At 66.2% G+C, this 19357-nt stretch overlaps 7 protein-coding genes across 7 annotated transcripts; 3 read left to right on the top strand and 4 right to left on the bottom strand.

The window, feature by feature from the left end:
- Positions 1–421: 421 nt before the first annotated feature.
- On the bottom strand, positions 422–1411 carry MICPUCDRAFT_67210 (uncharacterized protein; the record flags this gene model as incomplete). The annotated part of the gene is made up of 1 exon (XM_003057633.1): positions 422–1411. One exon carries the CDS (start codon positions 1409–1411, stop codon positions 455–457), a length of 957 nt encoding a protein of 318 aa, XP_003057679.1. The 3' UTR covers positions 422–454.
- Positions 1412–2587: 1176 nt separating this feature from the next.
- On the top strand, positions 2588–3118 carry MICPUCDRAFT_6062 (uncharacterized protein; the record flags this gene model as incomplete). Its single annotated transcript, XM_003057998.1, has 1 exon — positions 2588–3118. A coding segment is annotated over one exon (531 nt), but the record flags the coding sequence as incomplete, so codon positions are not given.
- Positions 3119–3312: 194 nt separating this feature from the next.
- On the bottom strand, positions 3313–4532 carry MICPUCDRAFT_67207 (uncharacterized protein). The gene has a single exon (XM_003057632.1). It carries the CDS (start codon positions 4470–4472, stop codon positions 3450–3452), a length of 1023 nt encoding a protein of 340 aa, XP_003057678.1. The 5' UTR covers positions 4473–4532; the 3' UTR covers positions 3313–3449.
- A 17-nt stretch (positions 4533–4549) lies between these two features.
- On the bottom strand, positions 4550–6519 carry MICPUCDRAFT_57117 (uncharacterized protein; the record flags this gene model as incomplete). The annotated part of the gene is made up of 2 exons (XM_003057631.1): positions 4550–5420; positions 5512–6519. The coding sequence occupies 2 exons, from the start codon at positions 6517–6519 to the stop codon at positions 4650–4652; spliced, it is 1779 nt and encodes a 592-aa protein (XP_003057677.1). The 3' UTR covers positions 4550–4649.
- Positions 6520–6734: 215 nt separating this feature from the next.
- MICPUCDRAFT_39231 (uncharacterized protein) lies at positions 6735–7772 on the top strand (the record flags this gene model as incomplete). Its single annotated transcript, XM_003057997.1, has 1 exon — positions 6735–7772. One exon carries the CDS (start codon positions 6735–6737, stop codon positions 7770–7772), a length of 1038 nt encoding a protein of 345 aa, XP_003058043.1.
- Positions 7773–7831: 59 nt separating this feature from the next.
- On the bottom strand, positions 7832–14752 carry GLT (glutamate synthase). Its single transcript, XM_003057630.1, has 2 exons — positions 14453–14752; positions 7832–14272 (listed from the first exon to the last, which is right to left on the bottom strand). Exons 1-2 carry the CDS (start codon positions 14696–14698, stop codon positions 7973–7975), a joined length of 6546 nt encoding a protein of 2181 aa, XP_003057676.1. The 5' UTR covers positions 14699–14752; the 3' UTR covers positions 7832–7972.
- Positions 14753–16137: 1385 nt separating this feature from the next.
- MICPUCDRAFT_57113 (uncharacterized protein) lies at positions 16138–16848 on the top strand (the record flags this gene model as incomplete). The annotated part of the gene is made up of 1 exon (XM_003057996.1): positions 16138–16848. One exon carries the CDS (start codon positions 16138–16140, stop codon positions 16846–16848), a length of 711 nt encoding a protein of 236 aa, XP_003058042.1.
- Positions 16849–19357: the final 2509 nt, after the last annotated feature.

Here is a 19357-nt window from a genome sequence, read left to right as displayed (position 1 = left end):
AGCTCGTCGAGCGACTCTCATATTTATGTACGCCACCTAAGTTATATCATCGCGGGGTATTTATTCAAAGGTCTATCTGTGCCTTCGTAGACAGACGCGGCGTTTCCTCCTCTCGAAACCCCTCACGCCCTCGCCTCTCCCAGGTTGACCCGCACGACGTGTACAGCCGCTCGGCGGCGATCATCGTGATGGCCGCCGCGTTCGGGCCCGCCGCTCTCGAAGACTCGACCCGAGAACGCGACCCGAGCGACCCGTTGAACATCATAGGCGTCGGAACGGAGACGCCGGGACGGACGGAGCGAGGAGGTAGTGAAGTGGGCGTGGATCTCATCGGTCGCGCGTGGAACATGTACGCGGAGACGACGCCGTGAGCGACGTGGAAACGGACGAACGAACGAACGAAACCAGGAACAAACGCGAAAGAAATAGCCCTGCGACGAACGACGCTTCAAGACTACGTTTCCTCCTCCGGCTCTAGAAACTTTCCCGCGTCCGCGGGCAGCACCGCGACGTGCAGCGTCGGAAACTCTAAAACGTTCTTCCCCGCGAGGTTCTCCTTGAACGTGTTCTCCAACGACAGCCTGTGATATCGCTTCGCGTTCGCGGGGCACCCGTGCTTTTCGAAATACACGCAAATCGACGCGCCGCCGCCGTCGCCTTTATCCAACGCCTTCAGCGCGTCCGTGAACCGCCTGAGCTGGTGCAGCCTCGCGGCCCTTCCGGGGCCTTGCTCGAAGTGTCTGCGCAGCGCGGCAGCGATCGTCGTGGTGTCGTCGACTTTCTCGTCCACGGCTTTCGCCGCCGCCGCCGCCGCCGCCGCCACCGCGTCCGCCGCCGCGTCCGCGTCCGCGTCGTCGTTCGCGTCCGGGATCTCGACCGCGCTCGCGCTGCTGATGCCGTGGAACAGCCACTCCACGCGCCACTGCAGGACGTCGCGTCGTCTGTCGTAGAACGTCGTGTTCGCGACGCGGCGAGCCATGCCGTCGGGCATGCACAGCAGCGTCGTCCCTCGCGCTTTCGCCTGCTGCGTCAACAGCGCGATGACTTTTCGCGACGCGGGCGCGCGCTCGGACCTCGCCGCCGCGTCCGAGCCGTCCGCGTACTGCGGCCGCCATCGCTTCGCGCGGTCCTTCTCCAAGAGCGTCTCCTCTAAGAATCGGTAGTCGCTCACGACGTCCGCGTCCGAGAACTCTCTGATGTCCTTGAACGCCGCGCGGTCGCGCTTGCCGTTGCATCCTTCCCCTCTCGTCTTGTGCGCTTTCGAGCACGCGAGCCCGCAGGTGACGGTTCCGCACCTCGGGCATCGGTACTTCCCGGGATTTTTCTCCTCGCCCTCGCACACTTGGCATTCGCCCATTCGCGACGGCGGCGCCGGCGCCGGCGGCTCCGTCTCGACCTCCGCCTCCGCCATGCTGCCGTCGTCCCCCCGCGCGGCGATCTGTGAATTCGGCGGGTGCCGAATCTGCAGATCTGCCGTCGGGAAAAAAAAACAACAACGCCGAAAGATCTCGCGCGTCGCGACTCCATGCGGCGCGCCACGGCGCGACTGGCGACGACCGGGCGCTCCTTCCTCCTCTCGCGGACGTCCCGCGGTCTCGCGTCGTCGCCTGCGCCGCCGAGACCGCCGCCGAGACGCGTGCGGCAGTACCTCGACCGCGTCAGCGAGCGGCTCCTGAGATCTCCGAAACCGACCGCCGCGACGACGCCGACGCCGATGCCGAGCGACGTCGTCGTCGACGCGCGTCGGGCGCTGGACCTCCTCGGCTCCGAGCTCGCGGCGATCCGCGCGGCCGGGCTCCCGTCGTGGCTCGAGACGCTCTCGGACCCGACGCCCGCGCGATGGATCGCGGCGCCGCGGACGTCCTCGCGCGACGCGTCGTCGTCGTCGTCGTCGTCGTCGTCGTCGTCGTCGTCGTCGGAGAGCGGCGTCGCCTCCGAACCCGGCGTGATCCTCAACCCGACGCCCGAAGACGGCCCGTGGCACGTCCTCGCGCGCGTGAAGGGCGAAGACGGCGGCGGGTACGACGCCGCCTTCTACGACGTGCGCCTGACGTTCACGCGCGCGCACCCGCGCGAGCCACCGGACGTGCACGTATTGAGCGTCGTCGTCCACGCGCTCGTGGACGCGAGCACGAAGGAAGTCGCCGGCGTTTTCTACCACCCGGATAACTTCCCGCCGAAGCGCGTCGAGCGCGTTCGAGATCCGTCGACGGGCGAAGACGTCGTGTCCGGCGCGACGTACGACGTGAAGGGGACGCTCGCGTGCGTTCGAAGATTCCTCAGCGCGCCGCCGAAGCTTCCGGGACCCGCCGACGTCGCGACTGAGCGTCAACGCGCGTGGGTGCTCGAGACGTGGACGCGCGACGCGGCGGCGAACGCGGAGCGCGAGCGGGTCATCGCGGCGTACCGCGATGGGGGAGGAGGGTGCCGCGGGATGGCGTGCGAGGCGCTGTTCGACGCGGACGCGGGGTGGAGGGAGTCGTGGTTTCACCCAGAGTTGAGAGCGGCGTTTGGCGGCGGCGTCGAGAGCGGCGGGGAACTCTCCGTCGACGCCGCGAAGGCGCTGTGCCGCGAGGAAGCCCCGGGGGTTTTCTCGTTTCCACTGTTTTCGACTGAATACGCGGAGTTGCTCGTGGCGGAAATCGAGCGGTTCGAAACGAGTGGACTCCCGGTCCGGCGGCCGAACAGCATGAACCGATACGGCGTCGTCGTAAACGAAATCGGTCTCGAGCGCATGATCGATTCGTTACAGACGCGCGTTTTATCCCCCATATCCGAGGCGCTGTTCCCGTCGCAAGGCGGCGGGTGCCTGGACGGTCACCACTCGTTCATCGTGCGATATAAACAAGGCGAGGACCTGGGTCTGGACATGCACACGGACGACTCGGACGTGACGTTTAACGTGTGCTTGGGGAAGGAAGGGTTCACCGCCGCGGGTCTGACGTTTTGCGGCGTGTTAGGCGGCGAATCGCACCGCAAGCTGTCGCTGGTGTACAAGCACGTCGTCGGGCGGTGCGTCGTGCACTTGGGCGCGCACAGGCACGGCGCGGACGACATCGGGATGGGCGAACGCTTGAACCTCATCGTGTGGAATCACAGCAGTTTGTATCGCTCGACGGACGCGTATCGGTACCGGGACGTCCCCGAGGAGACGTCGCCACCGTCGCCGGAGTGCTTGAGCTACACTCACGATAAGGACTACGGGAAGTATAAGACGTACCCGCCGGGGGCGGAGACGTTCGCGCGGACGGCGTGGTATCCCCCGACGGCGGAGGCTGTCAAAATGAAGTGACGACGAAGACGAAGACTAAGAAGATGAAGACAGTGTCTAGCAGACTGGAGCGAAGCTCCTGTCTATAGACACAAGCTGTACGAAAACGCTCTTCTCAACGGACTACGACATCGCACGCTACTCTCTCTCTCTCTCTCTCTCTCTCTTTCTCTCTCTCTCACGCGCCCATCGTCGCGAGGTCGACGCGATAGAAACACTCGAACACGATCTTCCCGTACTCGCCGAACAGCCCGAACTTCGAGTCGTCGCTCCCGCGAATCACGTTCAACTCGACGCTGCCGTCCGCGGTGGCGACTTTTATAAACTTCCCCATGCTCTCGTGCACGAACACCCTCTTCATCAGCGCGGACTTGTACGCCACCGCAGCTTCCTTCGTGCTCGAGGCGTAAATCAGCGGCGTGAGCCCTTTCCCGATGTCCGCGAGCATCGACGATATCATCCGGTTCGCCTCGACGATCAAGTTTCCGTTTTTGCGCTCTGTGAAGTAATCGTAAATTTCCGTCACCGACGTCGTGTTCACGTGCCCGACGCTCTCCGGCAGCGGCGCGTCGAGCTTGAACGCGCCCGCGAGGACGACGTTGTAGTCGTTCACCGTCGGAGGGTCGTTCCCGACGAACGACACCGACTTCAACGGCGCGTCCGGTTTCAACTCGCCCACGAACTTCTCCACGTCCTTCGCCGTCTTCAGCGGCGACCCGACGTTCTTACACAACGCCCTCTTGTGCCTCGTCCCGACCCACACGGACTCCGGGGTGATGTAAATCACCGGCTCGCCGTGCATGAGGTCATCCCACGCCGCCTGCGCCTTGCCTTCCTCGCTCCACGCGTACAACACCGTCTTCGACGACGGGTCCTCCGGAGGCTTGAACTTTGGCCCCATCACGTCGACCGATCCCCCGGACACCAGTCCTCTCTGACGCTTCGTGAGCTCGACGACCTCGATGACGCCCTCGGGCGAGTCCGCGTTCACGTCCGCGCTGTACTTCAAGAACGCGTACGTCCCGTCCGCGAGATTGTTCGCCTTGGACGCGAGCTTCGTGTACGCGTCCCAGTACAGCTGCCTTCTCTTGTGCGCGCCGATGGATTTGGAGCTCTCTTTGAGCTTCTCGAGCGTCGCCGCGAGGTCCGCGGCGGTCATCCCGCACGAGAGCGCGAGGACGATGAGCTCCTGCGACGCCATCGCGGTGGGACGCCGGGGACGGGGTGGGGACGCCGCCGCCGGGCTGAGGGGTCGAGCGCGTGCGTTGGTGTGATGATGACATGATAATAATAAGGTTAAAAAGTGGTACAGACACAACTATTGCTGCAAGCTTATCGACCCGGCCGGTTCGGCGGACACTTTGTGTTGGTCATTTTTTCATTGTGGCTTCGTGATCGGATTACGTACGTACCATTCGTAATTACTCTCACGAATCGACTTTACAGTCCTCACGAATCGGCTCCAGTGCCCGGGTTTGCTCTCTTCTATCTGTCTCTTCATAAGTTTAGCCTCACGTGCACAGAAAGCGGCGCTCCGCTCCCCATCTTTGAGGAGACGCAACATCTCAGCGGTTCGCGGCACGAGATTTATATCGTATGATACGATAAGTTCCAACGCGACGAATTCATTCACGAGCCCACATTCTTTTGCTTCCCACAACGCGACCCGCGGGTCCTCGCTGCCGCATCCAAAACCTGCTAAATCAGACAAAAAACTGCCAGCTTTCGAGAAAGGTTTATCGATTTCTTTCCCGGTCCGCAAGCCGGTCGGTAAGGGCGTAGTAGGTCCGCCCGACATTCGGAGAGCTTTGATGAGAAGCGAGTACTTCTTCTTCTTCATGAGAACGTACTCGACAAGCCTTTGCGCCTGCGCGACGTTGTACACGATCCCTGACGCCACGAACAGAGCCTTGAGCATTCCCATCTTCTCGCCCATTTCCATCTTCACGCTAGTCTCTCTCGCGGTTTTGATCAAACACAGGAGCTCGTGGTGTAAATCCATCGCTTTGATGTCTTCGGGAAACGCCCAACCCCACTCCTTGAGTAATATCAGCCATTGAGGATCCGTTTCACCACTGATGTTAAGGCATTGCACCTTGTGATTCGCCCAGTCTCTCTTCTGGCACGCGCGGCTGCAGTAATACTCAACCTGAGGGCGATTCCAGAAAAGTTCAGCGGTCAGTTAAAAGGGGGCGCGATCAAATGTTGAAACGGAGCGGTGGGTGATGCATGGAACGCACCTGACACCTCGCGCACTTGTACGCGGTATTCTTCTGGCCGCGAGGTAGTTTCTCGCACAAGGTGCAAACGCGATGATTAAGCTTCATCTGCCGCCGCCGCTCGTCCGTGAGCGTGAACTTCGACTTCAGCTCCTCCTCGTCCACGTCGTCCTCCTCAGCCTCCGTCTCCCGTTCCGATTCGTCCTCGTCCTTCCAGACGAACCGACCCGAGCTCGATCGAGACCCGGTGCACCACTGATACACGTCGCGAAAATCCTCGTCTTTGAGGACGTTGGGAAGGCTCTCCTCGCAACCGGGGGGGTAAAACGCCTCGATGTACTCGCGCATGTGGAGCAGCGCTTTGGCGCCGTCGCCGTAATCTTCCTGTATCTCCGAACACGTTGTCGGGCTACTGAGGTTCACGTTGAATACGCAGTCCTTATCCTTTGAGGATGAATAGGAGTAACGCGCGCACTCGTACGTGTGCTTCTTGCTCCACCATCTCGGGAGGAATCCACCGTTCCATCGCCCGCGAGGCTTCGCTTCGTTGACGACGCGGAAGAAGTGCAACAGACCGTTGTCCCCTCCCTCGTATTGCTCCGAGAGAGCGCCGACTTGTTCACCGGTCCGAGTCCATATGTCGTACACGCGAAGTCGCGTCGCGTCGATAAGCCTTCTGTACACGTCGGTGAGCTTATTCGCGTTGTTGTTAAACATCCACGCGCCGGCTTCGTCCCATGCCTCGAGGTTCTCGCTCTTAACCGTGACGACCTCCTGGTCTGATGAGCCTTCTTCGCCTTCGAGCACGCCGAGGAGGACCGCCCATCGGCCTGTCTCCGCGACGTGCGATTGCACGACGCCGAAGCGGCCGTTGAGCTCCGGTCGCGCTTTCAGGGAGTGCAGCTCGACGGTTTTACCCTCGCTCACTCGACGACGATCGCGACTCGGAACGGGTTTAGGCGTCGGCGCGGCGTGTCCAGCCCAACCCTCGGGCGGCATCCAATAGTTGTCAGTTTCGACGCGAGGCATCTCGTACTCGTCCACGTCGCGCGATCCTCGTCTGTCGCAATCGTCTCGCCCCGCTCCGCGAGCCGCGCGACGAGACGACGACGCCGCCGACAGCGACGCGCGGCGGTGGCGCCGCGCGAAGTGTCGTGAAGACAAACCCGACAGCTCGAAAACGACGGACCAGACTTTTCAGATCTATCAGGAGTGCTCAGATCGAGACGCGCGAGAAGTACCGGATGGACGGCTCCGTGAAGGTGTGCTTCACCTCGGACGTCCACGGGAACTGCGGGCACCTGCGACGCGTCCTCGCGCGCGCGACGCGCGAGGGATGCGACGTCGTCGTTCTCGGCGGCGATCTCGCGCCGCGCGGAAGCGGCATGGGTTTCGATGGAAAAACGCTGCGAGACACCAATCTCCCGCACCTTCCGGACGGGACCCCGGACTGGCAGCACGACGGCGCGCTGACGTACATGCGCGATGCGTTCAAGCGCCAAGGCGAGTGGTTCACCGAGGTGTTGATTCCGATGCTCGCCGCGTGCGACGTGCCCAGCGTGTGCCTCTTCGGGAACAGCGACTGGAAGAGTCATCTCGAGACGTGCCGACGCGCCGCCGCGTCGACGGGCGGGCACGTGCGATTCGTCCAAGGCGAGGGCGACATGTTCACGATCGCGTCGAGGACGACGACCGCGACGACGGTGGACGTCATGGCGTGCTCGCTCGTGCCGCTGTGTAACCACAAGAAGAAGGACTGGGAGAGGATGGACACGCGCGACGTCCGCGACACGAGCGACCGCGCGCCCGTTCGCTGGGGGTTCGTCTCGGCGCCGGGGGAGGAGGGCGGGATCAAACGATGTGAGCTGCCGGTCACCGCGGAGGCCGCGGCGACGACGTCGATGGAGGCGGTGTTAGAGAGACTGATCGCGTCGTGCGCGGAGGAGAGGAAAGAGAAGAAACCGCCGGCGATGTGGGTGCTGCATCCGCCGCCGCGGGATTCGATCGGCGACTTGACGCACAGAGGCGAACGCGTCGGGTCGATCGCGATTAGACGCGCGATAGAAACGCACGCGCCCGCGGTGACGTTGCACGGGCACATACACGAGAGCGTGGAGATGCACGGGGGGAGGTTCAGCGAGGTTGTGAAATCGGGCGAGGGCGGTGAGCGCGAGACCGTGATCGTGTCCGTCGGGAACGACTTCAAAGTAGAAAATCCATACGTCATTTTCTTGGACACCGCGGCGCCGAGAGACGCGCGACGCGTGGAGGTTCTCGAGTAGCACAGCGCGGTGGCGTAGTCGTAGCGATGATAGGCGAGGTGGTGGTGGTGACGCGCGCGAAGGTAGTTCGTTTTTATCATATTAAACAAGAAAAATGTGATGGAACAGAACAAGTGTACGTGTACAACTCCTCACTCTGGACGTTTCGTCTTCGACGTGAAGAGAGGTTTTATTTCCACCTCCCCTCCGCGCACCTCTGCTCACCTCGCCGGCGTTGGCGCCTCCTTCCTCGCGGCGCCGTCCGACGACGCGTCCTTGTCCGCTAACGTCGCGGACTCGCCCATGAGGAACCGGTCAACCTTCGCGGCGGCGCCTCGGCCTTCGGAGATGGCCCAGACCACGAGCGACTGCCCGCGGCGGCAGTCCCCCGCGGCGAAGACGCCGGGGACGGACGTCTCAAACTCGCCAAACTCCGCCTTGAAGTTGGAGCGGTCGTCCACGTCCAACCCGAGCTTCTCCGCGAGGTTTTGCTCCGGCCCTAAGAACCCCATCGCGAGGAGGACCAAGTCCGCTTTCCACACCTTCTCGCTCCCGGGGACTTCCTCGAAGTTCATCCGCCCCGTCGCCGGGTCTTTGCTCCACTCCACGCCGACGGTTTTCACGCCGCCGATGCGCTTCCCGTCTTCGGAGGGGATGAACGCCTTCGTGAGCACCTCGTACGTGCGCGGATCTTTCCCGTCTCTCACGGTGGCTTCCTCGTGGCCGTAGTCGACGCGGAAGATGCGCGGCCACTGCGGCCACTCGTTCCCGGGCGCGCGCGTCGCCGGCGGCTGCGTCATGAGCTCGAAGTTCGTCACGCTCTCGCACCCGTGCCTGAGCGACGTGCCGATGCAATCCGTCCCGGTGTCGCCGCCGCCGATGACGATGACGTTCTTCTCCTTCGCGTCGATGTAGTTGCCGTCCTCGAGGTTCGAATCCAAAAGCGACTTCGTGTTCGCGTGGAGGAACTCCATCGCGAAGTGCACGCCCTCGAGGTCGCGCCCCTCCACGGGGAGGTCGCGCGGCTTAGTCGCGCCGCACGCGAGGACGACGGCATCCGTCGCGTCCTTGATGTCCGCGATGGACGGGTGCCCCTCCGCGCCGATGTGCGCGTTGGTCACGAACTCGATCCCCTCCGCGGCGAGGATGTCCACGCGGCGCTGCACAATCTCTTCCTTGTCCGCTTTCATGTTCGGAACGCCGTACATCATGAGGCCGCCGACGCGGTCGGAGCGCTCGTACACGGTGACGGCGTGCCCGGCTTTGTTGAGCTGGTCCGCGGCGGCGAGACCCGCGGGACCCGAGCCGATTACGGCCACCTTCTTCCCCGTGCGCGTCGCCGGCGGCGTGGGGACGATCCATCCCTCCTCGAACCCGCGGTCGATGATCGTGCACTCCATGGACTTGATCGTGACCGGGTTCTCGATGATCCCCAGCGTGCACGACCCCTCGCACGGCGCCGGGCACACGCGGCCGGTGAACTCGGGGAAGTTGTTCGTCTCGTGGAGACGGTCCAGCGCGTCGCGCCACCTGCCCTGGTGCACGAGCTCGTTCCACTCCGGGATCTTGTTGCCGAGGGGGCACCCGCTGCCGGTCTGGTGGCAGTACGGCGTCCCGCAGTCCATGCATCGCGCGCTCTGCGTCGCGAGGAGGTCGTGGGTCACGTCCGAGGACTCGTGCTTCATGACTTCCTTCCAGTCCTTGAGGCGTTCCGTCGCGTCGCGGTAGCCGAGAGGCTCGCGCTCGTACTCGACGAAGCCGCGAATCTTCTTCGGCGACGTCAGGCGCGTCGGGCGGGTCACGACGTTGGACTCCTTGTCCGCGAGCGAAGAGATCGCCTTGAGCGCCTCGAACGCGTCCTTCTCCTTGAGCGCCTTGGCGTCCGCGTCGTTCTGCTCCTTCGCCTTTTGCGCTTCGATGACCTTTTTGTAATCGCGCGGGTACACCTTGACGAACTTCTTCTTCGCGTTGAACCAGTCGCCTAGAATTTCCGCGGCGACGTCCGAATCCGTGCGCTCCTTGTGCTCCGCGATGAGCCCGTGCACGAGCGCCTCGTCCTCGTCGTTCTCGATCGCGTAGAGGTCAACCTCGGACCTGTTGCAGTTCGCCGGGAACGCCCCCTCCGGGTCGTACACGTACGCGATGCCGCCGGACATCCCCGCCGCGAAGTTCCTCCCGGTGGAGCCGAGGATGCACACGACGCCGCCCGTCATGTACTCGCAGCCGTGGTCGCCGACGCCCTCGACGACGGCGTGCGCGCCAGAGTTGCGGACGCAGAAACGCTCCGCGGCGATGCCGCGGAAGAACGCCTTCCCCGCGGTCGCGCCGTACAGCGCGACGTTCCCGATGATGATCGAGCTGCGCGTGTCGAACGTCGCGTCGGCGGGCGGGCGGACGACGATTTCGCCGCCGCTGAGGCCCTTGCCGACGTAGTCGTTCGCGTCGCCGGTGACCTCGATGGTGACGCCCTTGCACGTGAACGCGCCGAGGGACTGCCCCGCGCTGCCGTTCAGCTTCACCGTGATCGTGCCCGTGGGCAAGCCCTCTGCGGCGTACTTCTTCGTGATCTCGTGCGACAGCATCGTCCCCACCGTGCGGTTCACGTTTTCAATCTTGCCCTCGTAGACCACCTTCTCGCCAGACTTGATCGCGGGCTCCGCCGCCGCGATGAGCGCGTTATCGAGCGCGAACTCGAGGCCGTGGTCTTGCTTGCCGACGTTGCGCACCGCCGCGCCCGGGCGGATGCTCGCGGACGGCGTGAGGAGGCGCTCGATGTCGATCCCCGCGAGCTTCCCGCGCGCGTTGATGACGTCCGCATCCGGAATCATCAGGTCGCTTCTCCCCACGAGCTCGTCCACGGAGGTGTATCCCATCGCAGCCATGTGCCCGCGGAGGTCCTCCGCGAGGAGGAAGAAGAAGTTCACGACGTGATCCTCCTCGCCCTTGAACTTGGCGCGGAGGGTCTCGTCCTGCGTCGCGATCCCGACCGGGCACGTGTTCTTGTGGCACTTCCGCATCATGATGCACCCCATCGTCATGAGCGGCGCGGTGGAGAGGCCCCACTCTTCCGCGCCGAGGAGCGTCGCGACGAGAAGATCCCGACCCGTCTTGAGCTGGCCGTCCGTCTGCAGCACGGTGCGGCCGCGGAGGTCGTTCGCGACGAGCGTCTGCTGCGTCTCCGCGAGCCCGAGTTCCCACGGAAGACCCGCGGATTTGATCCCGGTCCACCGCGACGCGCCAGTGCCGCCGTCGTGTCCGGAGATGAGGACGTGGTCGGCTTTGCCCTTGACAACGCCCGCGGCGATCGTCCCGACGCCGTTCTCGGAGACGAGCTTGACGCTGACGCGCGCGGACGGGTTCGAGTTCTTCGCGTCGTGGATCAGCTGCGCGAGATCTTCGATGGAGTAGATGTCGTGATGCGGCGGCGGCGACATGAGGCCGACGCCGGGGGTGGACATCCTCGTCGCCGCAATGTCGCCCTGGACCTTCGTCCCGGGGAGCTCGCCGCCCTCGCCGGGCTTCGCGCCCTGCGCCATCTTGATCTGGATCTCGTCGCTGTTGCTGAGGTAGTAGGCGGTGACGCCGAAGCGCCCGGACGCGATCTGCTTGATCGCGGACCTCTCCGGGTTGTTCGAGCCGTCCGCCTGCGGGACGAGACGCTTGGCGTTCTCGCCGCCCTCTCCGGTGTTCGACTTGCCGCCGAGCCGGTTCATCGCCCTCGCGAGCGTCGCGTGCGCTTCCAGGGAGATCGAACCGTACGACATCGCGCCGGTGCAGAACCGCTTCACGATCTCGCTCGCGGGCTCGACCGTCTCGATCGGCACGGGCTCGCGGTCGCTCTTAAACTTGAGCATGCCGCGGAGGTTGCACCCTTTGTTGAGCTTGTCCGTGATGTCTGCGTACTTGCGGTACTCCGCCGGGGAGTTGTTCCTGCTCGCCGCTTGTAAAGCCTCGATCGCGGCCGGGTCGTTCAGATGACGCTCCGTCGGGACGCCGTCCTTGTCGCCGCGCCAGTGATACTCGCCCGAGTTGCGCAGCGTCGACGACTCCGCGCGGCCTTCGGGGGTCATCGCGCGTTGCGGGAACCCCATCGAGTGCAGTTCGATCGCGTCCTTCGCGAGCTGCTCGAACCCGACGCCCTCGACGCGGCTCACCGTGCCCTTGAAGCACTTCGCGACAACCTTGGAGTTCAGACCGAGCGCTTCGAAGATCTGCGCGCCCTTGTACGACGCGAGCGTGGAGATGCCCATCTTGGCGAAAACCTTGAGCATGCCGTATTCCACGGCGTGGAAGTAGTTGGCGACGAGTTGCTCCACCGGCGCGGGCTCCTCCTTCCCGGGCGCGTTCGGGACGAGGTTGTCCTCGCGCAGACGCGAGATGGCGTCCACGGCGAGGTACGGGCAGACGCCGTCCGCGCCGAACGCCGCGAGCGCGCAAAAGTGGTGCACGTCCCTCGCCTCGGCGGATTCGAGAAGAATCGCGACGCGCGTGCGCTCCATCTTTCGCACGAGGTGATGATGCACCGCGCCGACGGAGAGGAGCGAGGACACCGCGACGCGCGCGGGGCCCGCGGCGCGGTCGGACAGGACGATGCACGCGACGCCGTCCGCGACCGCGGCGGACGCCTCCTTCGCGAGGAGGTCGAGGGTCTTCTCCAAGCCGGCTTCGCCTTCGGTGAGGTCGTACGTCGCGTCGAGGACTCTCGACGTCCACCCCGTCTCCGTGGTCCCCATCGCCTTCAGGGCTTCCATCTGCTCGGGCGTGAGGAGCGGCGACTTGAGACGCAACCTGTGCGCGTCCTTCGCGGACGTCGAGACGAGGTCGCCCTCGGGGCCGACCATGCACTCGAGCGACGTCACGACGGCTTCGCGAATCGGGTCGATCGGCGGGTTGGTGACCTGCGCGAACATCTGCTTGAAGTATTCAAACGTCAGCTTCGGGATCTCGGACATGACCGCGAGCGGGGCGTCGTTCCCCATCGAACCGAGCGCCTCGGACCCGGACGCGATCATCGGGAGGAGGATCATGTCCAGGGCTTCGCGCGTGAACCCCGCGGCTCGGAGCGGTCCGAGCGCGCCGACGAGGCCGTCGTCCGCGAGCTTGGCGCCGTTGATTTTCGGCTTCGCGAGATCTCCGGCGGCGGCCACGACGTCCTCGAGCTCGATGACCTCGTCCTTCACCCACTTCGCGTACGGGTTCTTCGCCGCGATCTGCGCTTTCATGTCCGCGTCTTGAAGGATCGTCCCCTTGTCGAAGTCGACGAGGAGGATGTTCCCCGGACGAAGGCGGCCCTTTTGCGCCACGTCCGCCGCGTCGATGTCCACGACGCCCACCTCGGACGCCATGACGATCCGCGGCGCGTCGCCCTTGGTGACGTAGAACCGGCCGGGGCGAAGACCGTTGCGGTCGAGCGTCGCTCCGACTTGGTTCCCGTCCGTGAACGTCACGAGCGCGGGGCCGTCCCAGGGTTCCATCTTCGCGGACATGTACTCGTAAAACGCTCTTCGCGACGGGTCCATGTTCGGGTTGTTCTGCCACGCCTCCGGGATCATCATCATGATCGACTCCGCGAGGGAGCGACCGCCGCCGCGGACGAGGAGCTCGAGCACCGCGTCGAACGCGCCAGAGTCGGACAGGCCGCCTTCGATCGTGGGCACGATCTCAGCCTGTAACTCTTTCGAGATCCCGAGCTCCTTCGAGACGTCGATGAGTCCCTCGCGCGCGAGCATCCAGTTCTGGTTCCCCTTGAGCGTGTTAATCTCGCCGTTGTGGCCCATCATGTGAAGCGGCTGCGCGCGGTCCCACGACGGGAACGTGTTCGTGGAGAACCGCGAGTGCACCAGCGACAGATAGGCGGTGAATCGCTCGTCTTGAAGGTCGGGATAGTACGGCATCACCTGGTCCGGCTTGAGCTGCCCCTTGTACACGACAGTTCGCGACGAGAACGAGCAGCAGTAGAAGTCGTCGAGGTACTCCGTGAGCTTCACGTCGCGGCCTTGCTTCACGCGGACGCCCGCGAGTCGTCGGAGGACGTAGAGCGCGGTTTCGATGTCGATCTCTTTCCCCGCGGCGGAACCCGCGTTGGGCTTCACGAAGAGCTGCGCGACGTCCGGCTCCGTGGACATCGCGCTGTCGCCCAGGTCCGCGCCGGCGGAGTCCACCGGGACGTCTCTCCAGCCGATGACGTCGAACCCCAGGTCTGCGCACGCCTTCTCCACGCCGGCGACGCACGCGGCTTTCGCGTCGGGATCGTCCTTCGGGAGATAGAACATCCCGAGGCCGTACTCCCCGGGCGCGGGGAGATCGAAGTCCGTGACGTCGTTCAGGAAGCCGTGCGGGATCGAGGATAAGATCCCCGCGCCGTCGCCGGTGTTTTCCTCGCACCCGCACGCGCCGCGGTGGGTCATGCGGACGAGCATTTCTAGCGCCTGGGTCACGTTTTGCCTCGTGGGCGTCTTCGTGAGCTCGCCCACGAACCCGACGCCGCACGCGTCCTTGTCGTTCTCGGGGTTGAACAGGCCCTGCGGGTTTCGTCGTGGGAGGGTGGGGGGACGCGTGAACGTGAGAATGCGGTCGATCGCGGGGGAGCACGAGGCGCGCGAGGGGGACGAACGATCGGGGTCTTCCTATGAATGAAGATCGCTCGAATTGTTTCCCGCGCGCGAAAAAAAGCGCAAGATGAATTCGAGCGCCGAGCGCACCTGCGCTTCCGGGACGGACGAGTGCTTCGCGTCCACGCGGAGCGCGCCGCCTCTAGCGAGACGCATGGGCTTCACGCTTCGGAGCGTCGCGCGGAGCCCGGTGCGTCGACCGCCGAGGAACGGGGTGTGTCCGGATCGAACGATCGTCGACGCCGTCGGCGTGGAAAATCGCGAACCGGCGGATCCCGCGCTCGGTCTCGCGCCGACCCTGGCGTTCTGCGTCATCATCGCGTTCGCCGACGCCATGACGGTCTCGTGTTTGTTCGCTTCTCTCGGCTACCGCGAGATCGTGCCTTGGCGCGATTCGTGCGCAGCGAAGACAGCCGCACGCCGGCGGCGGTCTTTCGCTAACATTCGCGGGATATTTCGGGTTGGTCGGGGTACTTTTTGAGCGCTTTACCGCGTACTACGTTTTCGACGTAATTTCGTATGAGCATTTCGCACTCAAAATATCCCCCGAGCACCGGGTGTGACGTCGCCGAATCTAGGATCTGCCAAAAGTTCGGCAGCCGAACCGGACTTCAGTTCGAGTTCGTTGGGTCGCGGAAGAAACTGTAGCCCTAAGTCGCTTGCACTCGCTGACGAGTCCTCCTACCGACGGTCACGCCCCCTCTCTCCCAGGCAACCCTCCCATCCCCGCCATCTCCCCGTCCTCCGCGTTCCCCGCCCTCAGCACCTCGCGCATCCTCTGATCCACGCGCGCGCACCCGCTCGCGCACAGCCGCGTCGCCGTCTCCAACGCGTCGCAATCCCAACGACCCGTCGCCACAGCCTGCGTCGCCTCCCCCGCGGCGCACGCGCACGCGACGACCACGCTCCCGGACGCGCGCCCTTCCTCGCTCGCGCTCGGGTCCAGCACCAACGTCTCTTCTCCATCGTCGCCGCGCACGCGCGCGACCGCGCACGCGGAGACGAGGTCGCGCATCGCCACCCCCGCGTCGGCGAGCGCGACGCTCGCCGCCGCGATCGTCGCCGAGAGCTCGCCGCCCCCCGTCTCGAGCACCGTGGCGTAGACGTCCACGGCCGTCTTCGGGAACGTCTCCGTCATGATCGCGCCCTCCAGCGCGCGGTGGACGAGGGACGCGAACTCGCGCTCGGCGTCGCCCTGCGTCGCCTTCCCGCGCGCGCCCGGCGTGGCGAACGTCGCGAGCTTTACGTCCACCTCAACCTTGCCGCGTCTTAAGTTCGCGCCGTCCATCTTCCCGCCCTGCCGCGGGCCGTACACCGCGCACATCACCTTCGTCGCGTCGAGCTCGACGTACGCGGAGCCGGAGGCTTGGCTGATGACGCCGGTCTTGATGACTGTTGGGACGAGGACGCGCAGTCACGGGGGAGCGTGAGCGACGGGGCGAGGTGGACGGACGGAGGCTATCGTCGGCATCGTCGGCGCGGGCGCGGGATGATGCGATCGGTCGATCGATCGAGGGGGGCGTCGCGCGCGCGCGCGGGATAGGATCGCGGCGCGGGGTTCGATGGCCGACGCACATATCGAGCGCATCTGTTCCGCCTCGCGCCCGTCTTCGCGCGCGAGCGTCATCGCGACCGCGCGCGCGACCGCGTCGACGTGCCGGTGCCGCGCGCGAACGACTGCGAGCGTTCGTCTCAGATGTGGGCGCTTTTCCGGCGTCGCGTCGTTCGCGCGAGCCGAGGCCATCACATTACGCGCGGCACGGCGCCACAGCGCGATGCCGCCGCGTCCTCCCCGGGACGAGTGGGTCCGTCCCCGGGGAGCGCCGCTTCCACCGCCGGACCCGCGGGCGCCGCCGCCGCCGTGGCTCCTTCCGAGGCCGCCGCCGCGGACGCCGCCTCCGCCGATGCCGCCATCGGAATCCGGGATCCCCCCGCCGGGGCTCCTAACGTGGGACAACGTCGTCCCGTGGCCGCCGTCTCGCGAGGAAGCGCGCGCGACCGCGGACGCGTCCGTCCCCGGCGGGCTCGTGTTGTGGCACCGGGACAGGGACAGCCTCCCCGGGGACGAGGAGGAGGAGGACGACGAGGACGACGAGGCGTTCGACGAGGACGAGGACGAGGACGAGACCGCCGCGGCGTTCGAGCTCGACGCGGCGTGGATCGAGCGCTTCGCGAAGACCGAGGTCGCGCGCCGCGCGAGAGACGCGGAGCGACGACGGAGCGCGAGGCGCGCGACGCGGCCGAAGACGCGCGCGGCGCTCGTCGCGGAGGCGAAGGTGACCGAGACGCTCGCGAAGAGAAGAGCCGCCGAGCGCGGAGAGAAGCGCGGGGGCGGGGACGATGTCCCCGCGGACGACGCGGACGCGATGTACGGCGAGAGCGGCGCGAGGGACGTCGCGGAGCTCGAGGCGAGGTTGAACGCGACGTTCGACGCGATCGTGGACGCGTCGCGGCCGCCGTTTTGGCCGTGCGAGCCGCTGCGGTGAACGGCGGGCGTTTCGGTCGGGCGTCGGAGACTCGCGTCGGAGGGAATAGGACGAACGGGAACGTCCGAGGTTGCGCGTAGGCTACGTATAGTTAGATAGCTAACATCATCGATCATAGCAAGTTGATGCTCTTCTGTGGCTTCTCCGAGAGCGGCCCTTTGCGAAAGTTCACCCTCCACCCGCTCGGCTCCGACGCGGGCGGCTGCGGCGCGCGTCCGTACTCCTCGCGTTCGCTCGAAAGTTTCGCCTCCATCTCTCTGTGTCGTCGCGTCATTCGCTTCGCGCGCGCCGCCTTACCGCCTCTCTGGGACGTGAGCCGCTCTAAGCACGCGGCGACGGCGTCCACGGGCTTGAGCGCGTTCGCCGTCGCGAGGTCGCCGCCGTGCGACGGCGCGAGCTTCGGCGCGTACGACGGTTCCCGGAACGACGCCTGGTGCGCGAGGACGCCCGCGGCGGTGCGCGCGCGCGACGGTTCCTCCATCCACGTCACCGAGGTCATGACGCTCGCTTCGTGCCTCAGCGGCGGTCGCGCCGCCTTCACCGCGGAGTTGACGCTCACGAAGGACGGCTCCGCGGTCAGGCGCGACGACGGCTCTTTTTTCAGCGCGCCTTTCGACTTCGTCGACGTCTTCGTCGCGTTGTGCGCGTTGACCCACGCCTTGACGGGGAGCTCGTAAATCGCGATCGCGTCCGCGGCGGCGACGCGATCGCGCGGGGGCTCCTCCTCCGCCGGCGCGTCCGCGTCCGCGTCCGCGTCCTCTCCCTCCGCGGCGGCCTCTCCGTCGTCGACGTCCTCTGCGGCGTCCGCGGGCGGCGCGTCCGCGGGAGGCGCTTCCGTCGCGCCTTCCTCGCCGTCCGCGGCGGGGGCGTCGCCGCCGTCGCCGTCGGTCGGCGCCTCAGCCTCGCTCGCGGGCGCGGCGAACGCCTCCGCGACCGGCTCAGGCTCCGGCGGCGGGAGCTTACGCACGCCGACGCACGCGACGACGCCGCCGCGGTAATGAAGCATTACTTTCCCGTCCTCGCCTCTGGCGAACGCGTACCCTTCCGGGGGCTCGATGACTTGCGAGACGTCGCTGCGCGCGGTCAAATCGACGAGTCGCAACGACGCGCCGTGCGTCGCCTCGTCGCTCGCGCGCGTCGCCTCCTCCTCCTCCTCCTCCTCGTCGTTCTCCTCTTCGGAGTCCCACGGATCCCGCGCCGGCTTCGGCGGCGCGAGCCCGGCGACGAACGCGAGCGAGCCGTCGCCCTTCTGACACGTCAGCGTCTCCGCGAGCACGGCGCCGTTCCGCTGCCTCAACGCCGTCGGCGGCGGCGGCGGCCGCGCGCCCGCCGCGGCGCGTTCCGTGGGGAACAGCGCGATCCAGCCGCGCGTGGACGCCGCGGCGACGACGGGCGACGGCCCGGGCGCGTCCCCCCAGAACGACAGCGCGACGCACCCGACGGGCGCGGTCGCCTCGTGCCTCCTTCTTCCGGGCCCGCGACTGCACACGGTGGAGGCGTCGTCGTCGAGCTCGCCGTCGAGCGCGCTGAGGCGCTCGAGCGTGCGTCCGACCACGCCGAGGCGCATGTTGAACAGCATCACGCTCCCGTCCGTAAGTCCGACCGCGAGGAGGGTCCCTTTGTCGTTCGCACACGAGGACGACACCGGGAACGGCGTCGTCCAATCGCACGCTGGGAAGGACTCGGTCACCGCGACAGGCGGCGGCGGGGCTACGTCCTCGCCGCCGCCGCCCTCCTCGCCCTCCTCCGTCTCCGCTGACGGCGAAGGCTCGGCGTCGCCGCCGTCGCCGTCGCCGTCGCCGTCGCCGTCGCCGTTCGCGTCCGCGACGGGATTCGGCGCGCGTAACGACGGCGCGCGGGTGAAGCGCGGCGCGATGTTTCGCGCGCCACCGAGCTGGTACATCATCACGCGGTTGCGCCCCGGCCAGGTCACGTACACCGCGTCCGCGGCGGAGGCGCGCGCGAGCCGGAAGTGCGTCGTCGGCGCGGTCGTGGGCTCGTCCTCGATCCCATCGGACGCTTCGCGCGTCGCGGCGTCGCCCCCGCCGTCGCCGTCGCCGTCGCCGTCGCCCTCTGGCTCTGGATCCGCCGCCTCGGGCGCCGCCGCGGGGTCTTCGTCGCCGGCGGCGGCGGCGGCGCCGTCGGCGTCCGTCTTTTCCGGCGACGCGCGCGCGGCGGGAGGGACGTACCTCGCCTCGCCGAGCGTCTCCGCGGCCACGGACGCGGGCACCCACGCGAGTCGAGTCATCGCGACGGACTTCTCTTCCTCCTTCGTTCCCTCGGGCGCCTCCCCCTCCCCCTCCCCCTCCGCCGGCGTTTCTTCGCCCGCCTCGCCTTCGCCCTCCTCCTCCGCGGCGGCGGCGGCGGCGGCGGCGTCGTCTCCGTCGATCGCCGCGCTCGCGTCTCCGCCCACCTCAGGCTTAGGCCAGTCCTCCAGGGATAACGGCGGCACGGAGAACACGCCGAACCCGCCGCCGGCGCATCGCACGACCAACGTCCTCGCGTCCGG

Source organism: Micromonas pusilla, assembly GCF_000151265.4.
Source record: "Micromonas pusilla CCMP1545 genomic scaffold MICPUCscaffold_4, whole genome shotgun sequence".
Taxonomy (NCBI): Eukaryota; Viridiplantae; Chlorophyta; class Mamiellophyceae; order Mamiellales; family Mamiellaceae; genus Micromonas; species Micromonas pusilla.
Note: the sequence above shows the minus strand (reverse complement) of the source record. Positions and strands in the feature narration are given on the sequence as shown.

Coding starts and splice junctions, on each gene's coding strand:
- GLT (XM_003057630.1), bottom strand. CDS start 14,698: ATGGCGTCGGCGAACGCGATGATGACGCAGAACGCCAGGGTCGGCGCG. Junction 14,273..14,452: donor CGTCCGTCCCGGAAGCGCAG/GTGCGCTCGGCG, acceptor CGAAACCCGCAG/GGCCTGTTCAACCCCGAGAA.
- MICPUCDRAFT_67207 (XM_003057632.1), bottom strand. CDS start 4,472: ATGGCGTCGCAGGAGCTCATCGTCCTCGCGCTCTCGTGCGGGATGACC.